Source organism: Misgurnus anguillicaudatus, chromosome 1 (genome assembly GCF_027580225.2).
Source record: "Misgurnus anguillicaudatus chromosome 1, ASM2758022v2, whole genome shotgun sequence".
NCBI classification, from domain to species: Eukaryota; Metazoa; Chordata; class Actinopteri; order Cypriniformes; family Cobitidae; genus Misgurnus; species Misgurnus anguillicaudatus.
Window position 1 is genome coordinate 8,518,253 of NC_073337.2, and position 24,322 is coordinate 8,542,574.

Sequence of the window (24,322 nt, forward strand, 5' to 3'; positions counted from 1 at the left end):
CTAATATACTGTCAGGCAGGTGTGTGATGTCATCTGATCCCAAAGGTGTCGAACTGGACGGGTACGTCACTCACTGCCGAACTTCGACCCGCTGCCCTCCGAGGTCTCCTGCTGTTAGATATCTATTAATTATGCAATTAAATAGTCTGTCAGTGCAATCAGATCACACTTTCACGGCCGGGGGACATGATGGGCGAGACATGTTTATTGGCTAATGGAGAAGAGAGATGTGTTGTAGCCACACAGGGGACGTGCTTTGATTACATATCACCTCTCTCTCTCTCTCTCTCTAAAGTATTTAATATTGCTCAGGAAAGACCGGTTTGGCATCTGTAAATGAGAGGGGATGTAAATGATGTAGGGCAGGTAAGGTTCTGAACTCGGTGTTCGACTTTAACTAGAGAAGTGTAAGATCACTCATGCCCCCTGTCTGTGTTAGACGGTACTACGCACAGTTACAGTGAGGAAAATAAGTATTTGAACACCCTGCTATTTTGCAAGTTCTGCCACTTAGAAATCATGGAGGGGGTCTGAAATTGTCATCGCAGGTACATGTCCACTGTGAGAGACATAATCTAAAAAAAAACAGAAATTACAATGTATGATTTTTTTTAACTATTTATTTGTATGATACAGCTGCAAATAAGTATTTGAACACCTGAGAAAGTCAATGTTAATATTTGGTACAGTAGTCTTTGTTTGCAATTACAGAGTTCAAACTTTTTCTGTAGTTTTTCACCAGGTTTGGACACACTGCAGGAGGGATTTTGGCCCACTCCTCCACACAGATCTTCTCTAGATCAGTCAGGTTTCTGGCCTGTCGCTGAGAAACACGGAGTTTGAGCTCCCTCCAAAGATTCTCTATTAGGTTTAGGTCTGGAGACTGGCTAGGCCACACCAGAACCTTAATATGCTTCTTACAGAGCCATTCCTTGGTTATCCTGGCTGGAAGATCCAGCCTCGACCCATCTTCAATGCTCTAACTGAGGGGAGGAGGTTGTTCCCCAAAATCTCGCAATACATGGCCCCGGTCATCCTCTCCTTAATACAGTGCAATTTCCCTGTCCCATGTGCTCTTGGGATGGTACTCATCATTCTTCTTAGTCCAAACACGTTTAGTGGAATTATGACCAAAACGTTTTATTTTGGTCTCATCTGACCACATGACTTTTTTCCCATGACTCCTCTGGATCATTAAAAATGATCATTAGCAAACTTCAGACGGCCCTGGACATGTGCTGGTTCAAGCAGGGGAACCTTCCGTGCCATGCATGATTTCAAACCATGACGTCTTAGTGTATTACCAACAGTAACCTTGGAAACGGTGGTCCCAGCTCTTTTCCGGTCTTTGACCAGCTCCTCCTGTGTAGTTCTGGGCTGATTTCTTACCTTTCTTAGGATCATTGAGACTCCACGAGGTGAGATCTTGCATGGGGCGCCAGTCCGAGGGAGATTGTCAGTCATGTTTAGCTTCTTCTATTTTCTAAAGATTGCTCCAACAGGGACCTTTTTTCACCAAGCTGCTTGGCAATTTCCCCTTAGCCCTTTCCAGCCTCGTGGAGGTGTACAATTTTGTCTCTAGTGTCTTTGGACAGCTCTTTGGTCTTGGCCATGTTAGTAGATTCTTACTGATTGTATGGGGTGGACAGGTGTCTTTATGCAGCTAACGACCTCAAAGAGGTGCGTCTAATTTATGATAATAAATGGAGTGGAGATGGACATTTAACAGGTCTTTGAGAGTCAGAATTCTGGCTGATAGACAGGTGTTCAAATACTTATTTGCAGCTGTATCATACAAATTAATAAATCATATATTGTGATTTCTGGATTTTTTTTAGATCATGTCTCTCACAGTGGACATGCACAATTTCAGACCCCTCCATGATTTCTAAGTGGGAGAACTTGCAAAATAGCAGGGTGTTCAAATACTTATTTCCTCACTGAACATCGCCACAATGGATTAAGTCGTTTCAAATGACATCATCATTTTGCCAGATTATTCAAAACACCTAAACACCAAAAGCTATTTAGTAATATGTTTATTAAAATTGACTAAATCCGATATTACAGTAGTTTAATGGTAATGCAGTAAAGGTTAGCACAGAAATAGCAAATAAATTTGTGTTGGCGTTAAACAGCTGAGAATATTCACTTTTATGGTAAAATCATTGCATTAAAGAAGCACAAAATACAGATTTTATTAAAGTTTATTTTAAACTCTTTCAAAGTGTGATTATAATAAAGAAGTAGAAAAAGGCAGAAGTGTGGACGTTTATGAATAACAGGCATTCAATTCTCTGGTGCAGATTTCTGTTGACATAGGTTTCATGTGGGCTTAAAACACAAAAGTATTTCAGATATATACACCATCATGAGGCATCTTATGTTGACTATGAGAGAATTCTGAACATTTGGGCTGACAGTCTTTCCTGGCTATAAACTCCTTCATCTTAAGTTTCTCTTTTAAATCTTTCTGTATTTGTTCATTCTTCTTCTGTGTGTTGGTGGACTGTGAGCCACTGGTGGATTTTTTGTCTTCTGAACGCTGCATCACAGATCTGAGCATCTCACAGCGCTCCTGAACTCAGCGTGTGGGACGCCTGTGAACATTTATAGACTCAAAACTTGTAACTTTGTGAAAGGATTTGCTTCATGTGGTGCTAATAGATCCATGTTATCCTAATTGAGGCGTGCGTGGAAAACCAAAAAGATTTATGAGAAAAAAGATTTCCATGGGTAAGCACTGGTAGGATTGAAATCTTATTTTTATGCGATTTTTACAAATAGTCAATTACATAACATACTTGATCAGTTAAAGCACAAGCTTGGGGTTGAAATAAGATATTTGAAAATGACAGTAATATATTCACAGCTAGATAACACAGTTGTCAATCACTGTGTTGGTAAGCTGGTGTGACAGAATCAAAGTGATGAAGCTTTTTCCCATCAGCCTTGTTGAAACATTTATCAAACCCCGCAGAAATGAACATTCAGTCTTGCCTTTAGATTTGTACACTGTAAAATATCATATATTTTTAAGTTTAATCAATTTGACTAGTGAGGAGTTGCTGTAAATTGATTATAATATTTATCCATTAAAATAAATATTTATTTCGAAATAACTTTATTTTTATAATTTATAGTCAAAAAAGTTGAAATGAATCATAAATCAAGTAGATTTAAAGAATTAGTCCATTTACTTTAAAAAATCCAGATAATTTACTCACCACCATGTCATCCAAAAATGTTGATGTCTTTCTTTGTTCAGTCGAGAAGAAATTATTTTTTTGAGGAAAACATTCCAGGATTTTTCTCATTTCTCACGACACCAACACTTAACAGTTTTAATGCAGTTTAAAATTGCAGTTTCAACGGAGTTTCAAAGGACTCTAAACGATCTCAAACAAGGCATAAGGGTCTTATCTAGAGAAACGATTGTCATTTTTGACAAGAAAAAAATATATAAAAAACATAAAAAATATGCACTTTTAAACCAAAACTTCTCGTCGTCTTCCGGTTATGTGACGTGCAAGCGTGACCTCATGCAATACGTCATCACGTCAAGAGGTCATGGATGACAAGTGCGAAACTACGTCCCAGTGTTTACAAGTGTGAAGAAAGAGGACCGTTCCAACGTTGTTGTATGTTGAATGATACTAATGAATGTCTTTGTGTCAGCTTATTGTTTAAAATGGTCCGCAAATGTGCATTTCATTCATATATGTAACTCGTGACCTTTTCACTGCATTACACAATTATGTGAGGTCGTGCCGGCGCTTTACAGGACCGGAGATAGACAAGAAGTTGTGGCTTAAAAGTGCATATTTTTTATTTTTCTTGTCAAAAATGACAATCGTTTCGCTAGATAAGACCCTTATGCCTCGTATGAAATCATTTAGAGTCCTTTGAAACTGCAATTTTAAACTGCATTAAAACTGTTACGTGTTGGGGTCAATTAAAGTCCATTAAAATGAGAAAAATCCTGGAATGTTTTTCTCAAAAAACATAATTTCTTCTCGACTAAAAAAGAAAAAGACATCAACATTTTGGATGACATGGTGGTGAGTAAATTATCTGGATTTTTTTTAAGAAAATGCACTAATCCTTTAACATAAAAATGCAACAAGGAATTTCTTACAGTTTGCTTACAAAATTGCATAATTCTTCAGTATTTATATACTTCAAGCATACTTCAGCTATTGTTTTTGCTTACAGGTTAAGAGTTTTCTTCATACTTTGTGACCATAGTGTATCAACTGTATGTCATGACAAAAATGTTTGTTTGGAGTGGTGGGCAATAGTAAAAAAAGTTTGTGAAACTGATGTAAATATTCTGCTATTGTCTCTCTGTCTTTAGATGATAAGGAAGAAGGGATCCTGGGCAGTATTCTTCTTCCCAGTTTTCACATCTCTATGCTGTCCGTGGACGACCATATAAGCAGAAAATATGCCTTTAAGGTCAGAGCCTGGATTTAAAATCTTTGAAATGTGGCCATGTTTTTATGTAAAGGTTCTGTGTGACTTTAAAAATAAAATAATTAGAAAGGGATTGAAAAGATTGACTACTCTCCACTGAACCTGAAATACAGCAGAGTTTCAAAGCAACACATGCTAATAAATGATTTGCAGCCATCTAATTTTAACTTTAGTAATAGCTCATTAAAACAAAATATTTTTTCCTTTACCAGTCAATAACCAGACACTTAAAATTAAAACATTTAGGTAAGATTTTTTAAACATTTGCTTCATAATTTGTGATCGAGAATCAACATCTAGGGCTCTATTTTAACAATCTAAGTGCATGGTCTACTCTAAAGCAGTGTTTCTCAAGCTTTTTGGAGTGTTGGACCCCCATAATATCTGAAACCTGCCTCATGGACCCCCTACCCCTGTTCTCACTCGCTGCCATCCACTGTTTTCTTTCCAATCACAATGATTTTCACAGTTAAAAGCTATGTTAATGCAATATAAGTGAATGCAATTTAAGTAATTCATATTTTTTTAATGACTGGCAACGAGAATTGCATCAAGCTATTTCATTTGATTGCATTGAAATGGCATAACACATTACACAATCAATCACAACAACATTGTCAATTTCACAACAACGTTTTACTGCATCCTGTAAATTAAAACATCTATTAATGTCCAATCTGAGATTAATATTTTAACAACGTCCATTTGTAATATTACTTCTTAAATACTAAAATTTCATTCTACTGCATTGAAATTACACAACACATGCTTCATATACAACCAATTCTCTGGTACAACATTCTCTTAAATTAAGATGGTTAATTTTTAACATGTCCATCTGAATGTTATGTTACTTGAATCTTTTGTTTAATGTGAAATTTGCAATTTGGCAAAAATAAAACACACTTGAGGTCATTTAAAACAATATGTAACAATTGTATTTCAATCTTAATTCTTGTTTTAGTAATACTAAAATTGTATTATACTCAATAAAACAAACAAATAATATAAAATAATTAAAAAATATATTTTTAAATGGTTGTACGGACCCCCTGCAATTACGCCACGGACCACTAGGGGTCTGCGTACCCCCGGTTGAGAAACACTGGTCTAAAGCACATGGCGCACAGTCTAAAAGGGTGTGTTCGAATCAACTTCTGCTAATTTAACGATGGTAAAAATGGCTTGTGCGCCTAGCGCACAGTCTAAAAGGGTTGTTCCTATTCTCGTAATGAGTAATGGGTGTGTTTTGGGCGTAACATGCAATAAACCAATAGGACTCTTATCTCCCATCCGCCATGCCGATTCCTTATTTAGATGGCGGAATTTGTAAACATGAAAAACTTAGCGGAGGAAGAAGACCACCAGTTTAAGATTAATGTAAAAAAATTGCGTTGTTTTTATTTGTATTAAAACCTTTGGTTCTCTTTAAAAGTTGTTTTTTTCAGTCATGGAGGTAAAAATAGCAGGCTTTTAATTGCTGCTGTGCATCCATGTGTGTGTTAAGCAAACGCGCATTGTCGTCCCATTTTTAGGCGCATATGATAACAAAAACAATATTGCGTCATTGACTTTAGACTTTAGAGCAGGTTTTAATAGGTCAATGGTGCAGTCTATTTTAGCCAACAATGCGCCTGAACACACCACGTTTTTAGACCAGAACGCCCATGGGTGCAAAAATGGGCACAAATGCATTTGCTATTTAAACAATATGGTGCTAAACGTGAAAATGATAACTGCGCCGGGTTAAAACTAGCAAAAAACACTTGCGTCGCGCCGGATGTATGATAGGGCTCTTAGATTCAAGCCATTTCTTTAACTTCCTTCTCTGTTCTTTACAAACTGTAGTGAATTAAAACATTACCTTCTTTGAGTTAAACTATGATCAGAGCACACGTACTACCCTTCAGACAACAGCACGACCTGTCCCGCGTTTCCCCACAGACAGATGGCGTTTATTTAAAGAGAACTGTAATGAGTCCTTCATCTCCAGAGAGCTCTTGGGAGATTTAGTCTTCCTCTGAGGCACAAAATGTTGTGCTAGGGTGGCAGTCAAGCACATGAGGACAGTTTGTCTATGAAATTAATCAAGCCTTGCGTTTAACGCTCAGCCAACAGTAATGATGAAGAGCAGCCTGACTTCTCAAGGGGTCGCACATTTGGATGTCTTAAGGAATATTTGAGATTCAGTTAAAGTTAATCAACAACATGCTGGTGATTAACACATTATTTGCTTACACTTGTTCATGGAAACATTTTGCTATTACATTTTCATGGTTAATTACATTTTTAGTCTTGGTTATTGGGCTATGATAGTGTTGAAATGTGTTGACTCACTCTATGTCTCAATCTTCTCATTGTTTCTCCATCAATGGCTTGGCTTGTCTTCATTGGCGCTGTATCGGCATGTTTATTGGATGGCACTCCACTAATACGGTGAGTCCTGAGTCTGCACAATTCCACATAAACATGTTAATTTACCTGAAAAATCACCACATAGGCAAAAAACTACTTTTCAATATGTAGGCCTTTTTACTCCTAATAAACTGCTTGCATGTGAAGCACTTTTAGACATTACAGGCACTGTTTTGAACTGTACATAGCAAAATATGTGCCTTATTTATGACATCCTTTACAGATAATCCCAGAAAGTAATGCTACACTCACTTAAAGGGTTATTAGGAACACCTGTTCAATTTCTCCTTAATGCAATTTCTCATTAGAAAATCTCCTGAACTCCAAACTGAATGTCAGAATGGGAAAGAAAGGTGATGTAAGCAATTTTGAGCATGGCATGGTTGTTGGTGCCAGATGGGTCGGTCTGAGTATTTCACAATCTGCTCAGTTACTGGGATTTTCATGCACAACCATTTCTAGGGTTTACAAAGAATGGTGTGAAAAGGGAAAAACATCCAGTCCTGTGGGTGAAAATGCCTTGTTGATGCTAGAGGTCAGAGGAGAATGAGCCGACTGATTCAAGCTGATAGAAGAGCAACTTTGACTGAAATAACCACTCGTTACAACCGAGGTATGAAGCAAAGCATTTGTGAAGCCACAACACGCACAACCTTGAAGCGGATGGGCTACAACAGCAGAAGACCCCACCGGGAACCACTCATCTCCACTACAAATAGGAAAAAGAGGCTACAATTTGCACGAGCTCACCTAAATTGGACAGTTGAAGACTGGAAAAATGTTGCCTGGTCTGATGAGTCTCGATTTCTATTGAGACATTCAGAACATGGATCCATCATGCCTTGTTACCACTGTGCAGGCTGGTGGTGGTGCTGTAATGGTGGTAATAATAATAATAATACGTTTATTTTTTATAGCGCCTTTCAAGAACCCAAGGTCGCTTCACAATGGTGTGGGGGATGTTTTTTGGCACACTTTAAGCCCCTTAGTGCCAATTGGGCATCGTTTAAATGCCACAGCCTACCTGAGCATTGTTTCTGACCATGTTCATCCCTTTATGACCACCATGTACCCATCCTCTGATGGCTACTTCCAGCAGGATAATGCACAATGTCACAAAGCTTGAATCATTTCAAATTGGTTTCTTGAACATGACAATAAGTTCCCTGAACTAAAATGTCACCAGATCTCAACCCAATAGAGCATCTTTGGGATGTGGTGGAACGGGAGCTTCATGCCCTGGATGTGCATCCCACAAATCTCCATCAACTGCAAGATGCTATCCTATCAATATGGGCCAACATTTCTAAAGAATGCTTTCAGCACCTTGTTGAATCAATGCCACGTAGAATTAAGGCAGTTCTGAAGGCGAAAGGGGGTCAAACACAGTATTAGTATGGTGTTCCTAATAATCCTTTAAGTGAGTGTACATGTAAGGATAAAAGACTTTAAGTAGGATTATAATCATATTTTGTTCAATCCAGTTTAAGTTATCAATCCGATCAAGTGTCCTTTTGATTTTAGGAGGAATAAACCACCCAGATTTTTAATCCGTTTGGCTCTTTTTATGCCGAAGGAGGTGTTTACATGGAGCATTTTCTTTCGGATTGAACATTTAAATGGATTACAATTGAAATCGAAATTCTGTTAGCACAGTTTGTAATGACGTAATACTCCTCTGCTCCCTCCATGTCACATGCAAGTCTATAGATCAGATACATTAGTACTTACTGTTGCTTTGATTTGTTTTTCTAGGTTACTCTGTATGTTCCCTCAACTAGGCAACGCATCCGAACATGCGGACGTACTATTTCAGCACTGACGCAGCCAAAGACATGGAGTCATGGATGAAGGTTATGACTGATGCGGCATTGGTCCACACGGAGCCAGTTAGAAGGTAAGAAAACATCCATCGATTCAAATCACGGGTTATCGAAAGGACACTAAAAAGTAGGATTTGCACGTATCATTGTTATGCAACTGGCTACAGTTTTTGCTGCCAAATGAAATTAAACTGTAAGGGTTCAAAAAAGGACATTTAAAAAAGTCGAAACAACATGAGCCTCCCAATTATAATGGTCCAGAGGTAAGACACTTGCTGGTAGAAACACTATTAAGATCTCAGCTTGTGAAAAAAAAACTTGCATTTATCTGAAAGTTTAACATCTCAGAGGACACTGAGTCACTGTAGCAGTAACACAAAACTTCTTCAGCTTGTTTTCTCTAAGGAATCTCACAGGCAAAGATTTTTCACAGTTTGAAGTACAGAGGAAGATTTTGAGCCTGTTTGTGTTGTGTGTGCGTGCATGATGCCTTACAATACTAAGACTTAACTTGCTTTTGAAAAATACAACATCGCAGCTGTGAATGAAGACACCGAAATGGGTTTTTATCAGAACAACGCCTGAAAGCTGTTTGGTTTAAAACACGCACCTATTGTTAAAGTTTATTGCAGTTTAGCTGTTATTACACTGGAAGCTTTTGGTGTCAATGGACCATGCAGGGGTAGAGATTATTGTGTAGGGTTTAAATTTAACAAAGCATTTCTTTAGTTTTGTTAACTTAATGTATCACCCTGAATATAAGACAACATTTTTTCATAGAAATACTTCTCAATACACAATGTTGTCTCATATTCAAGCTTTAGACCAATGTTTCCCAACCCAGTCCTATGGGTCACCCCTCCCGGGTAGATTTAGATCTCAATACCTGATTCAGCTCATCAGCTTCCTTCCAGAATGTTGGAGAGGTCTGCGTCCCAAATCGTTTACTGTGACAGTAGGTACTGTATTTGCATTTTAACACTTTCCCCGCCATTGACAAGTTAACTAGTTAAAGGTGCTCTACGTGAATTCACGCGTTTTATACCATAAACATTTTTTGTTACATACAGCAAACATCTCCTCACTACAAACTGCAATAAAAACAAAGTGGCCAAATCTACCATCAAGAAACATAACAAACTGTTCCAGACAATAAATGACCAGAAGGATTTGGGGGTGGGAGTTGGGCGCTTCATGAAAGCACGTAAGGGAGGGGGAGGAGTTAGCTACGCTCCGTTTGTTTGAAAACAGTTCAAACATCAACAAAAAGTGACGTTACACAGATTCGCTTAGAGCGCCTTTAATTAAGAGAAAACTTACCTGCCAATTACGAGTATTTACAGCAATCCGCATTTCCTCTATTATCCACCAAGTGGCGCTCTTACTCAACTTATAATATCCGAAAGTATTCCCTTAGTGCAAACAGTTCAAACTCCATGTATGTTTTGATCATCGCTCTAAATTTGATCTCTGTCAAAAGTCCTTCACAAAAAATGCAATTATTAAAATTTTTAGCTTAAAATTTTGTATTTTTAAAGAAACCTACCCATATTTGAGAGGTGATAAAATGAGAACAAAATAAGGTAGGTTCTTACATTTGATATATTGTATGTTTATATATTTAAAGAAGAAAATTTTCTGGAAGGCATTAAACTTTTGTCAAAATCATAAAAAAAATGCTGGCGCTGGATGGCAACTTTTTTTTAAAAACGCTGGCGGAGAAAGAGTTAATAGAGGCGCGTAACTGCTTTTGGAAATTTTTTAATAAAACAACACATCTCCTTCTTCTTCATCATTGGTGGCTCAAATGAAATGGGAGGCCATCAATTGAACACTATGGGATCTTGCCGGAAGTAGTAGGTCATCTGGGTACTTTTCGCCTACTGTTTTTGGGAATACCTGTACTATGAATTTGGACATATTACTCGCCTCACCTACTGCTTATATAGTATGGAAGTACGCAGTTTCTGACACAGCCAAGGTCTCAATAATTAACACAGTAACAAGCTGACGAGTAAAATTGGGTGTTTAATATAGGAAAACATCTAAAAGGAAGGGTGCCATGTAGGACTTGTTTGGGAAGCTCTAGACTATTATATGTCAATCATACACACCCGAAAATGCAGTAGGTGGTGTCAAATAAACATAAACAAGTTCACCTGGACTGAAGCTACCTGATAAACTACAGTCATTTTACAGTAACAGTCTATTGTAATGAAATTGTAATAAACTGCAGGTTATATATGATACTGTATGCCATATGAAAAGTACTGAAGAATGTGAAGCACCACAGTGGTACTCTTTGAATTAAGAAAGTATTTTAAAAATGTATTTGTCGCCCCATCATCAATTATTACTTGCTTATTCACTCTCATCTAATCCGAACCTTTCACTTTTTTCAGTTTTACATATACAAAATATTTTTATTTACAACAGCAGTCACAAGAGCTTGCTACATGTAAATGTATGTGAGCATGTTTGAGAGCTGTATCATGTTGTCAAAAATGTTTGATTTGAGAAAGAAACTTTGAACTGTTTGAAAATGTTGACTTTTCCGTTTCTTACCTGCAGGCTTGATAAGGTGAAGGTTGAGCCACGTGGCCATCACGAGATGAACAACATGCTCAATCACAGGGTCCTGACCCGACCTGAGATCCAAAACAACGAGAGGAATCGTGACACACTTCGCCAAGACGAAAAGAAACAGGTGCCTTTAGAGAAACAACCCTGCATCCAAAAAGAGAAAGAAAGCAAAGGTAGCGTGCATAATGATGGCGAGAGACATGTCCTTCAAAGAGACAGCGAGAACTACGCTCTCCAGATAGACGCTCAAAGACTGCCGATGCAGACGGACGAAGACAGGTACATGCCGCAGAAAGACGTGGAACAATACGTTTTTCAGAAAGATGGGGAGAAGTACGCCGTTCACAAAGAAGGAGATAAGTATTTACTACAAAAAGATGGACAGAAGTACACGGTGCACAAGGAAGGAGACAAGTACACGCTTCTGAGGGACGGCGACAGCTACGTCCCACCAAACGAGAGCGAGAAAATCTTGCAGAAGGATGGAAGGCATCACCTCGCGCTCCAACAGGAAGGAGATAAACACACTCACCCGAAAGACAGAGAAAAACCCATCCCGCCTCCACGTGAGGGCGACAAGTACGGATTCCAAAAGGAGGGCACGTTGGAGCGCCCGCTCACCAAGATCAACAGCATCAAACTTCAGCCTGCCCAAGCGGCGGCCATCGCCGCGGCCGTATCGGCATCCCGACAACACCAGAGCGGATCCGTTCCGTACAAACCGCCCCAGGTCAACGGCTCCGGGGAACGAGGAGGAGACCGAAGCCCTGCAGACGTAACCAACGCTTTACCACCGAGGACCCCGGTTCCTCCACAGCCGGTAGAACCTGAGAGAACGCTGAGCAGAACCAACTCCATGCAGCAGCTGGAGCACTGGGTTCGGACCCAGCGTACACGAGGCCCGGACGATGACACCAGGAGGTGAGGAAGTGTTTTATTTCGAGCTCATTTGTGGTTTTATTGAGTTTGTGTAAAACTTTATTGCTGCTTCATTCATTATTGCATATGTTTATTTGTACTGCTTAGATTGTGTGTGTTTGTGTATTTTACACGTTCACATATGAACAGCTATCAAAGATAATACAGTAATAGTTCAATTATATCATATTCCATTATTACAAACATCCTATGTTGTAGCTGGATATACACTCACCTAAAGGATTATTAGGAACACCATACTAATACTGTCTTTGACCCCCTTTCGCCTTCAAAACTGCCTTAATTCTACGTGGCATTGATGCAACAAGGTGCTTAAAGCATTCTTTAGAAATGTTGGCCCGTATTGATAGGATAGCATCTTGCAGTTGATGTAGATTTGGGGGTGCACATCCAGGGCACGAAGCTCCCGTTCCACCACATCCCAAAGATGCTCTATTGGGTTGAGATCTGGTGACTGTGGGGGCCATATTAGTACAGTGAACTCATTGTCATGTTCAAGATACTAATTTAAAATGATTCGAGCTTTGTGACATGGTGCATTATCCTGCTGAAAATAGCCATCAGAGGATGAGTACATGGTGGTCATAAAGGGATGGACATGGTCAGAAACAATGCTCAGGTAGGCCGTGGCATTTAACGATGCCCAATTGGCACTAAGGGGCCTAAAGTGTGCCAAGAAAACATCCCCCACACCATTACACCACCACCACCAGCCTGCACAGTGGTAACAAGACATGATGGATCCATGTTCTCATTCTGTTTACGCCAAATTCTGACTCTACCATCTAAATGTCTCTACAGAAATTGAGACTCATCAGACCAGGCAACATTTTCCAGTCTTCAACTGTCCAATTTATTGAGCTCGTGCAAATTGTAGCCTCTTTTTCCTATTTTTAGTGGAGGTGAGTGGTACACGGTGGGGTCTTCTGCTGTTGTAGCCCATCCGCCTCAAGGTTGTGTGTGTTGTGGCTTCACAAATGCTTTGCTGCATACCTCGATTGTAACAAGTGGTTATTTCAGTCAAAGTTGCTCTTCTATCAGCTTGAATGAGTCGACACATTCTCCTTTGACCTCTAGCATCAACAAGGCATTTTCACCCACAGGACTGCCCCATACTGGATGTTTTTCCCTTTTCACACCATTCTTTGTAAACCCTAGAAATGGTTGTGCGTGAAGTCGTGAAAATTGCTTAAATCAGCTTTCTTTCCCATTCTGACATTCAGTTTGGAGTTAATGAGATTGTCTTGACCAGGACCACACCCCTAAATGCATTGAAACATGATTAGATAATTGCATTAATAAGAAATTGAACAGGTGTTCCTAATAATCCTTTAGGTGAGTGTATATGCATACCCTTGCTAATACTAGCGCAAACTTCACCATCTCTTCCCCGCTCTCTCTCTTTCTTTTTTTCTATTTGTGGGCGATTGTCCTCGCTGAGCCTTTTGTTATGACCCAAAAATATATTTTTACTTCTGCATGATCTTCGTTTCTTTGCCTGCCTGGGTGGTTTATAATGTAGGTGTCACAAATCACTGTCAGGTGCCATCCCTCTTTGAAACTGAAGACCTGGAGGACGTGTGTTTGAGACAATCGTCTCCTCCTGCTATCCTCAGATGAATAAGTCATGAGAGTTTTAAGCTCAACCAGTGCAAAAATGTGTCTCAAAGTGAATCAGAGCTGCTGTCACCGCAGGAAGAGAAGCGAGAGGGCGAGCGTTCATGTTTTTAAAACGCTGATTTTTAAAAGGTTTGGGTGCGGCGTGTCTCGCTGACTGTGTTCTCTTTTAAAACCTACATCTATATTTGTTCATGTTTTATGTATCAAGCAGCGTTTAGTTTTTAACAGTCATATATGTCCTGACCAATCAAACTTTCCAAACTATTGTGGGACTTTGCACAAAAGTAAGCTGCTGTGTGTCGATTCACTTCGTCCCCGTACCATCAACCTACAAACCCAACCCAGATTTAGCTCACTGCCTTTTTGAACATATAGTCATTTCATTATATCGAATTTATTCTGTGTTTTAGCATCACCTCCTACCAGACGCTGCCCAGAAACATGCCCAGCCACCGGGCGCAGGTCGTACCGCGGTATCCTGAGGGTTACCGCACGCTCCCGCGCAACATGCTGAGACCGGACAGCATCTGCAGTGTGGCGGGGTCGATGTACGATCGCGCCCTGCAGCCCACGTCGACGGAGAAACGCAGATCCATCCGGGACGACACCATGTGGCAGCTGTACGAGTGGCAACAGAGGCAGACGCACAGTCGGCTGGGGTACGGGACGCTGCCTAGCCCTAAAACCATGGGGCAGATCGCCGAATCCATTCCCACTTCCCCTTCGCACGGATCTCTGGCTGGTTATCACACCTTCTCCCCGAATCGGCCCCTTAACCCGGACACACGGTCTGAAGTTTCCTCTCCAGTGTTCAGAGGAGACGTGACTCTAGAACGTCGCCACCGACCGCACGTCTCCAAGGTAAAGTTAAAAACTGATGTATATATATAGCCTAATGTATAGTGTATATAAGCCTTATAGCAGGGCTTAACATTAAACATTGTCATGTGGTTGTCCTTCATACTTTAAAAAAATTACTTGTCAGTCAGGAAGGATGCGGAGCCGCACGCAAATTACAAAAATGTTGCATTGAGCGCGCGTGGTGTGTGGCTTGTTTGTAATTTGGCTCCGTATCCTAAAAGGACCGAAAGTCTGTCTTGATATGTGCAAAAATCTTTCTCTTTCACTTGTCCATCCAAAACATTTACTTGTCCTGGACAAAGTGTTAATGTTGAGCCCTGCTTATAACATTGCAGTTGGATTATTTAGTGTCTGGTGCAGATGGCAACCAAAATGCAGAGCTTTTAAATGCTTTTACTTTTAAAATGCAAATTTCTTAGCCATAAAATATTTAATAGGATAGACAGGCTTGTTAGTGCACCCTCTATAAAGCGATTTTAATAATACTTTAAAATCCTTAATCCTTTAATCATAAAGTCACAGAAATGTATTGGTTGAGGGCAAATAAATCCACTTTCCACCCAAATGTGCAGAGGCACGTCCTAATTATAAAGGTGTTTTATTGTTGTTATTGTGGCCTAACTTATGAGTTATAAAGTTTGATTTCTTTTACTTGATTGACTTGCTCTGCAGTACTCACCTGCTTTCATCTTCTTTCTGTCAGTATTCCTACCCTCCTGAACGCAGACCAGCGCAGAGCATCACTGCGCAGTCGCTGCAGGGCAAAACGGTACGCTGTCTTTCCTTCTGTCCACCCACTGCTTCTCGTTCATCAGTAACTTTGCTTTCACACTCTTTGCACTGAGTTTCAGGCCTTTCTGACTTCAGATTTGAACAGAGTATTTAGCTTTGGTCTAGACTGAAGGTTGAGGATGGTTATTATGAAGTAAACAAAGGTTTAAATGTGTCTCAATGGACCGTAGTCAAGAAAGACTGCATAAATACACAAATAAAACCAAGGTTGCGAAGGATATGAGAACTTTTTTGTTCAGTTGGTTGTACTGTTGTGCAGCTCATGTGTCAATCATTCAGTGAACGAAACTTTGACAATATTGAAAAACTTGTACAAAGTGTCCCTGATTCGTCTTTTGTGAAAAATTGAATATGGCGTCTACCCTAAGAGTTTATACTGCTATACTAATGAGCTTTAAAGGGACACTCCACTTTTTTTGGAAGTGTGCTAGTTTTCCAGCTCCCCTGGAGTTGAACATGTGGTTTTTGCTGTTTTGGATTCCATTCAGCTGGGTCTGTCGTTACCACTTTTGGCATGGCTTGGCATAATTCATTGGATCTGGTTGGACCATTGGCATCCCGCTAAAAATGACCAAAGAGTTTTGATGTTTTTCCTTTTTGAGGCTTGACTCTTCTGTAGTTACATCGTGTACTGAGGCCGACAAAAAATTTTAAAGTTGTGATTTTCTGGGCAGATATGACTAGGAACTATACTCTTATTCTGGCGTAATAATCAGAAACTTTGCTACCGTAACATGGCTGCAGGAGGTGTAATGATATTACGCAGCACCTGGAAATACTCCCCTTGGTAACTTTCAATAGCAGGGGACTATTTTCGGAAAATCGCAACTTTAAATTTTTCTGTCAGTCTTAGTACACGATGTAACTACAGGAAAATAAATAGGAAAAATATTGAAACTCTTTGGTTATTTTTTAGCGTGATGCTAATGGTCTAATCAGATTCGGTGGATTGTGCTGGGCTGTGCTGGGGGTGGTAGCGCCAGACCTGGATATCGACTGGATGGATTCCAAAATGGTAAAAAAAAAATTTCTTTAGGGGAGCTGGAAAATGAGCATATTTTCTAAAAAAAAAAGTTGAGTGTCCCTTTAATTCATCACAGTGTAGACTCATATTTATAGTCATTTAATTGAACAATCAATGAATAAATGAACAATCATTTATAAAAACGTCTTGTGATCCTCTACCAAATGTCTAAACCGCAATTATTCGTTTTGTACTTTTAGATTTTAAGTTTTGATGACCCAAAGTCTTTCCCTGTTCAGCTTTTTCTATTAAGCTCTTGTTTTTTTTAATGACACATAATAAAATAGGCAGGTAATGCCTGGTCTACTTCAGTCTTTACAAGTGCAAGAACATTATAGTAGAAAAGCCTGCAGTCACTTATTGAAATATTAAGAGCTCCATTCCTCCATATGCGCTTTACTTGTTATTGCTGGATGCCTATTAAATACTGTGTTTTGTTACAGCGCATTGAATTGAATATGGTGAATTAACCTCTTGTTTTCGATAAAAGCCTCTTTGTCTTTCTTGCAGACAGCTTTTTTATACATTTTCTTATATTGGGAGTGTTAAATAATAAGATGAAATCGCAGGACCTTTCGCACAGCTATTAAGATGTGAACCTTTTTCTTTACCTGTATTTACATTTATGCATGCGCTTTTATACAAAGCAACTTGCAAAAGTGATGAAAAACAAAGCAATTTGTATATTTAAGGATTACAATAGAGCGCTTTTTTCATCAATGATTTATTATATTTTTCTGTGTGAACATGAGTACCAGCATTTACAACAGTTTTATAAACTTAGTTCAGAGTTTATAAATACTGGAACTGATAATGATGTATAATGCATAGAAGATAATAAGAAAAAGATTAAAATAAAGATAAAGAAAAAGAGAGAGAAAAGGATGAAAAAGGGGAACAAATATTTTGAGTATAGAATGCACATGTATCTTTATATAAATAAAGTGTGAACTATATACATATTGCCAAATATAAGTAACATACAAGATCTATGTAGTGAAACATACAAAAGATGAAGCGGTTTATTTACAATAGAGCTTTTTTAAAAGATGGTCATTCATGGTGAGGTTTGTTTCAAACTTTTCAAATTGACTGACCAACTTTAGTCTGATATGACTTTGATATGACCCCCGCTACAGCCGGAGGAACTCACCCTACTGCTCATCAAACTACGCCGACAACAGGCGGAGCTTAACAGCCTCCGTGAGCACACGCTCACCCAGCTCATGCAGCTAAACCTCGATGCTGCCAACCCAAAGGTCAGCTGGATCACACGTGCTGTCCTGTGCATCCCCGAATAAAGGGCTTCTTAGTATCCGTTACCTCATCAAGACCCGCCCACCCGCACTGCCACCCCTCCCCGCCCCTTTTATTTTCTAGTTTGGTGTTTTTCCCCATTGCTGCCGCATGCTGTCGTGGATCGATGTCTGAAGATTTAATGTACGTGTAGCGTAAAAAAAATCTTTTTTGTGTACTAACATTTGAAAGTGCCTTTAGCCCCTGAGGTTTGATCATGTTTTGAGCGTCTGTAGCATGAATGTAGTGATGTGGTCTAAGGAACATGATCTTCAGGGGTAGCTGGAGTTTATATGCAAAAATTTGATTTCAGATTTGCTTATCTGGCTTACTGCGTTTGGCTTATAGACGTTATAGGGCTGGGTAAAAAAAGAGAGATGTGACGAATTTGATCAATTTTGGTCATTTTTGCCAAACACTTTACTCCGAGATCTTGCATTATGTTAACTTTGTGTGTTTACCTCTGATGGTAAAAAATACAGTATTAAAATTAATGCATTCGTCTATGAAATAACCAATGGTTTGTTACTGTCACAGTGCATGTTATTTTATTATATATATACAATTATATAATAATTAAAACTGGTTTATTGAGTTTAATCTAGTCATTACTCAGCCCTATAGACGTGCATGATGCAGGAGCTTTGCTGCAGAGTCAGAGTTTTGTTGCGGTTGTTATCTTTGACTGCATTGAATGGCTTTTGTAGTCGTTTTGCACCTCCCCTCCTCTGGCGTCTTTATCTCCCACGACGTCTCTCTCTATGTCTCATGTTTTCTCACTGCTCTCGTCTCATCTTCTCTCTCTTGGCCTCTTTAGAGTGAAATTCTTTCTCATCACCTACAGAGGAACCTCATGTACCTGGACGGTCAGGTGAGGGTCTTTCCTGTTTCTCACTTTCGGTCTCTGACTCGGGTGTTGTCTCTTACTTCTTTGGTTGTTATTACAGCACAGATTAAACTCAGCTTAGTCTCTCAGTCATGTTTTGTTAGGGTTCGGGTTATTTGTTACATTATCTGTGTCTTAAAGGATAGTTCACCTAAAAATAAAAATTCTGTTATCATTTACTCACCCTTAGGTTGTTCCAGACCTGTATACATTTCTTTGTTCTGCTGAACACAAAGGATGATATTTGGAGAAATATTTGTAACCAAATCGCACCACCTGACTGCCATAGTATTTTTATTTCCTACTATGGAAGTCAGCCACTTTCTTTGTGTTCAACAAAACTAAATGTAATTTGTATAAACTGTAATAAACTGCCTTATTATTCTGAGTGTGTAGCTCTACTACAGTAATAATGTCTTGTGACAATGACAAGGACTTCAGTTGGAATTTAACAACGAATTGATAATCAGCGATTACAAAAATCATTGTCAACAAATGTTGTTATTGATAAGTTGGTCTGCGCAAATTACAGGGAGCGCTTAAGTTCTTAATTAGTGCTGTAACAACTTATCTAATATTTGATAATAATCGATAAAAGGCCTAGTCCAGGATGGGGAAAAACACCATTGTGTTCAACGATTAATCGGTAAAGAAAACCTAGTCCAGGATGCTAAAAAAACATTGTGTTCAATGATTAATCGATTAAAATAAAGGCCTAGTACAGGACGATAAAAAAAACATTGTGTTCAATGATTAATCGATTAAAATAAAGGCCTAGTCCAGGACGATAAAAACGTTGTGTGCGTGCGTGCGTGCGTGCGTGCGTGCGTGCGTGCGTGCGTGCGTGTGTGTGTGTGTGTGTGTGTGTGTGTGTGTGTGTGGCGATTAATTGATTAAAATGGCCTAGTCCAGGACGATTAAAAAAACATTGTGTTCAATGATTAATCGATTAAAATAAAGGCCTAGTACAGGACGATAAAAACCATTGTGGCGATTAATCGATTAAAATGGCCTAGTCCGGGACGATAAAAAAAACATTGTGTTCGATGATTAATCGATTAAAATAAAGGCCTAGTCCAGGGCGATAAAAAGTTGTGTGTGGCGATTAATAGATTAAAATGGCCTAGTCCAGGACAATTAAAAAAAACATTGTGTTCAATGATTAATCGATTAAAATAAAGGCCTAGTCCAGGATGATAAAAACGTTGTGTGTGTGTGTGTGTGTGTGTGGCGATAAATTGATTAAAATGGCCTAGTCCAGGACAATTAAAAAAAACATTGTGTTCAATGATTAATCGATTAAAATAAAGGCCTAGTCCAGGATGATAAGAACGTTGTGTTTGTGTGTGCGTGCGTGCGTGCGTGTGTGTGTGGCGATTAATCGATTAAAATGGCCTAGTCCAGGATGCTAAAAAAACATTGTGTTCAATGATTAATCGATTAAAATAAAGGCCTAGTCCAGAACGATAAAAACATTGTGTTCTGCGATTAATCGCTTACAAAAAAGCCTAGTCTAGGACGATAAAAACCCATTGTGTTCAACGATTAATCGCTAAAAAGAGGCCTAGTCCAGGACGCAAAAAAACCCCATTGTGTTCAATGATTAATCGATTAAAATAAAGGCCTAGTCCAGAACGATAAAACCCATTGTGTTCTGCGATTAATCGCTTACAAAAAAGGCTAGTCCAGAACAATAAAAACCCATTGTGTACAACAATTAATTGTTGTTGTTGTTGTTTTTTAAGCCTAGTCCATGATGATAAAAACATTGTGTGCAACGATTAATCGTTAATAGAGTTTTAATACAGGTCTTATTCTAGTTCCAGACTAAAATGCAAGTTTGCGGTGCCTTAATTTTCAAAACACCTTTTACACATAAATACCTGGATTTAGGTTTTTATAATAAGGAAAAAACTAAATAAAAAACTGCTTAGCTTAGTATACGATTAATCGAAAAAATAATTGATTAATCGATTATCAAAATAATGGTTAGTGGCAACCCTAGATTCCAGTAAACATTTGCTCTCTCAAATCCATGGACTGTGTTGGACATTGGGTTGTTTTGATGGACTTTTGTCTCTGCTCTTTTGTCTTATTGTTTAGAAAAGGTTAAATCTTGAGTGACGTTCAGAAGCGTTTTTCCTCCAAAGCGTCTACTCTCAACAAAACTGAGAAACTGTTTCTAGTAATTTTATATTTTATTGTTTTACTGAAGTGTGTATTCATTATTCTGGAAGAGATAACAAAAGATGAGTAAACATAATTTCCATTCACAAATTTACCAGATGTGTAATGTGTGAGTCAGAAACTGTGCAAACACACAGCCTGTATGTTGCTGTGCTCTGATAATGGTTGTTACTCCTCCTCCTCACGTACTAGATGAAGGAAAATGAGCCAGTAATCTTCATGATTCACACTATGATTGAAAACTCAGCGCCAAGGCCGCAACTGTACCAGCAAGTAAGGTCTTGGAACACATGGTTATGCTCCTCCCACCTCGTGTCATAGGCCCGCCTCTTTGTTCCTCCACCTGGAAGCTCCACCCCCTCACTGCCCATCCTGTGCCGGTTTCGTTCTTGCACATCCCATTGGTCTTTGTTGTTGTTGTTTTTTATTAAAGTCGAACTGGTTGGCATGTCTTAAGCATTTCTTCCACCGCAACGCAAGGCGTGTCAGAGCTATCCAACCGGCTGCTGGTGCTAATGTGTCGTTCATTAGCAATGGCTTCATCTATCATGCCAGCGTTTGTGTGTTGGTTGCAGAGTGTGTGTTGTTTGACCTTAAACCTCAGCCTGCAAGAACACACCTACAGGACCTGCTTGAAAGCAAGTGTTCAGGAAACCTATTTGTTTTGTATTTTGCCTTTACGTGTAGAGAAATACAACAAGATCTAAAGATAGCAAATGCAAAATTTGTCAACTTGAAATCAGATTTACTTTATTTGTGTTTTTCGTCTTGTGCGTGATTTATTCGCAATGTTTATTTCAAAGAGAAATGCTCAAATTTTTCTTTCTCACTTTTTCCTCCTCAAACTTTCTTTAATTCCTCAATCACTATCCAGTTGGTTTCTGGTGCTTATAAACCAAGTTTGGTCAGTTTGACAGTTTTGTCTATTACAGGAAGTCACTGAAACGTTTTGCTAGTAGGGATGCACCGATAAATGGCGATATACACTAATAATACCTGGCCGATAACGCTTCTGAATCGCACAGCCGATATTATTCACAGCTATTTCATGTACTACGGCTTTTGATAATTAAGTCCTTATCGATCTGAAATCACCGTTACGTAGTTTGATTCTTTTATAACATATATTTGAAAAAGCAACACTCGTCAAACATGATCATTATACATATTCTTTATTATCATGAAAATACCTTAAAAGGTTTGAAGAACAGCAATATAAATATATCCTTAAGCCATTTCCTGGAGCTGCATGTCATAGTTGCGTGTTTCTGGTTCTTCGTCTACAGCGCATATTGAGTTTCTGCACGAGAGCGCCCTCTGGATGTAGCGGCATTTCACTGTAATTCATTGAGAAGCATAGCAAGCATCATCGGCCGATATATCGGTGCACCCCATTTGTGAGCAGATTGAAATTTGTCCTTCTCACAACTTTTTGATTTTGCGAACAGGCAGATACTCGGCAGACTTCTACACATGATCTGTCCAGGTGTAAGAAAGGACATGTGTTTCTTTCAGGGTTTAATTTCTGCCAAAATCCCATTTCTGTATCCAATAGCAGATGTCTTGGCACAATTGCTGTTGAGCAAATTTATGACACTTTTTGCTTTTGGTAGCAGATGTTGTTTAGTCCCACGAAATGGACGATTTACAAAACTACTCAAAACTTGTGTGTGTGCGTGTGTGAGAAACAAGAGGATTTCCATCAAACGTTCCCATTTGCTTTCTCCAAACTGTTTAGATGGAGTTTGCATGTTATTGTGTATTGTGTGGTTACACTGAATTTGTGTCCAGTGTTAGTGTATAGAATTGTATAGACTACACTGAAAAAAAATTATTCATTCAATTTACTCCATTTTTTTTAAGGTAAGTAGTTGCAATCAATTTATTTAATAGCTTAATTAAATTGATTGAGACCACTTATCTTAAAAAATAATTGAGTAAATTGAATGAATTTATTGTTTTACAGTCAGTCTCTTTTAATATCCTATCTTATTTGACACTAAAGATGATATTTAATAATTTAATTAAAGTAAAGCAATAATAAATCAATAAATGTGTTTTCAAATAGCTCCACCTGATCCATGTTGCTTGCTCCATCGCTTCATTTGCTGAACACATGTTTAAATTATAAAACACTGTATTTGAATAGTGTATATAGTCTCTACATATGTCATTGTTTATCATTTCAGCAGATGAGTCCAGAAGAGTACAGAGAAAGCTCCTATTCGTACAGACCAGAGGAATTAGATATAGATGTAAGTATCTTTATAGTTTTAATGCAGCAAACTTTGTGCTACCATCCTTACATGAGATGTTGTTGTTGATATTGTCCGACAGCATCACAAGTTCTGAGGAAGTTAGCAGAAGAAGTTAGAAGAAGAAGATGCAAAGTGCTGGGCAAAGATTAATCGTATATATAAATACACACACATTCATGTATATATTAAAGAAACATTTACATGTGTGTATATATTTGTTTACATTTTTATATATTTTATATTATATATGAATTTAAAAAAAATATATATGAATAAAAAAAATTGAAATTAATATATGTATGTGTGAGTGTTTAAATATACATAATAATTAGACATAGCACACACACATATTTTATGCAAAAATGTACTTATTTATTTATTTTGTAAGCGATTAATCTTTGCCCAGCACTTTCATTATATTTATAATAATATATTTTAAAAATTCTGTCTGAATTATGTTTTGTATCATAACCGTTACTATAATGTGTCTTTTGCTAAATCTTTATTGGTCAGAAAACATCTCTTTTTATATCTTGATTAAATCTCATCATGACTTTTCAGGCGAAGTTAAGTCGACTTTGTGAGCAGGACAAAGTTGTGAGAACTCAAGAAGAAAAATTGCAGCAGCTTCATAGAGAAAAGGTGTGTGTGCGCATTATTGTAGTTATACGGTAATGGTTCAGTACCTAATGCGTGTCTGCATGTGTTTGGCCGCAGCACACGCTGGAGACTGCGTTACTGTCGGCCAGTCAGGAGATCGAGATGAGCGCAGATAATCCAGCAGCAGTGCAGAGCGTCATCCAGCAGAGAGATGTGCTGCAGAGCGGCCTACTGAGCACGTGCAGAGAGGTGTCGCGCGTCGCTTCTGTACGTATATCGCACACACGTCCCGTCTGTAAGCAGGGTTTTAATGATACGACTCTCACACAATCACTCACTATGCTGATAATAGGAACTGGAGCGTAGCTGCAGAGAGTTTGATCGACTCGAGGCCGATGTCACGCTGGCTAAGAGCAACCTGCTGGAGCAACTAGAGGCCCTTGGAAGCCCACAGGTGACATCAGGAATACTGTTTACTGAGAAATATACATGCTTACTACACACTACATACTGTACCATAAATAATTTCTCAGAGTTCAATGAACAATTGTGTGTGTGTCCA

General features: G+C 38.7%; 1 protein-coding gene across 33 annotated transcripts in view; it reads left to right on the forward strand.

Moving 5' to 3' along the window:
• The window catches only part of plekha5 (pleckstrin homology domain containing, family A member 5), a 163,095-nt gene that overhangs the window by 125,529 nt on the left and 13,244 nt on the right, over positions 1-24,322 (forward strand). For 11 of the 33 annotated variants that reach the window (XM_055190214.2, XM_055190209.2, XM_055190211.2 and 8 more), the window contains 12 exons: positions 4,358-4,458; positions 8,673-8,788; positions 11,286-12,218; positions 14,267-14,717; positions 15,421-15,486; positions 17,673-17,792; positions 18,647-18,700; positions 21,095-21,175; positions 23,092-23,157; positions 23,722-23,802; positions 23,878-24,027; positions 24,113-24,214. In XM_055190214.2, the coding sequence (XP_055046189.2) occupies positions 4,358-4,458; positions 8,673-8,788; positions 11,286-12,218; positions 14,267-14,717; positions 15,421-15,486; positions 17,673-17,792; positions 18,647-18,700; positions 21,095-21,175; positions 23,092-23,157; positions 23,722-23,802; positions 23,878-24,027; positions 24,113-24,214 (2,321 nt within the window). The remainder of the gene's footprint in view (positions 1-4,357; positions 4,459-8,672; positions 8,789-11,285; positions 12,219-14,266; positions 14,718-15,420; positions 15,487-17,672; positions 17,793-18,646; positions 18,701-21,094; positions 21,176-23,091; positions 23,158-23,721; positions 23,803-23,877; positions 24,028-24,112; positions 24,215-24,322) is intronic. The other 22 variants (XM_073860811.1, XM_055190210.2, XM_055190217.2 and 19 more) reach the window with 10 other exon arrangements.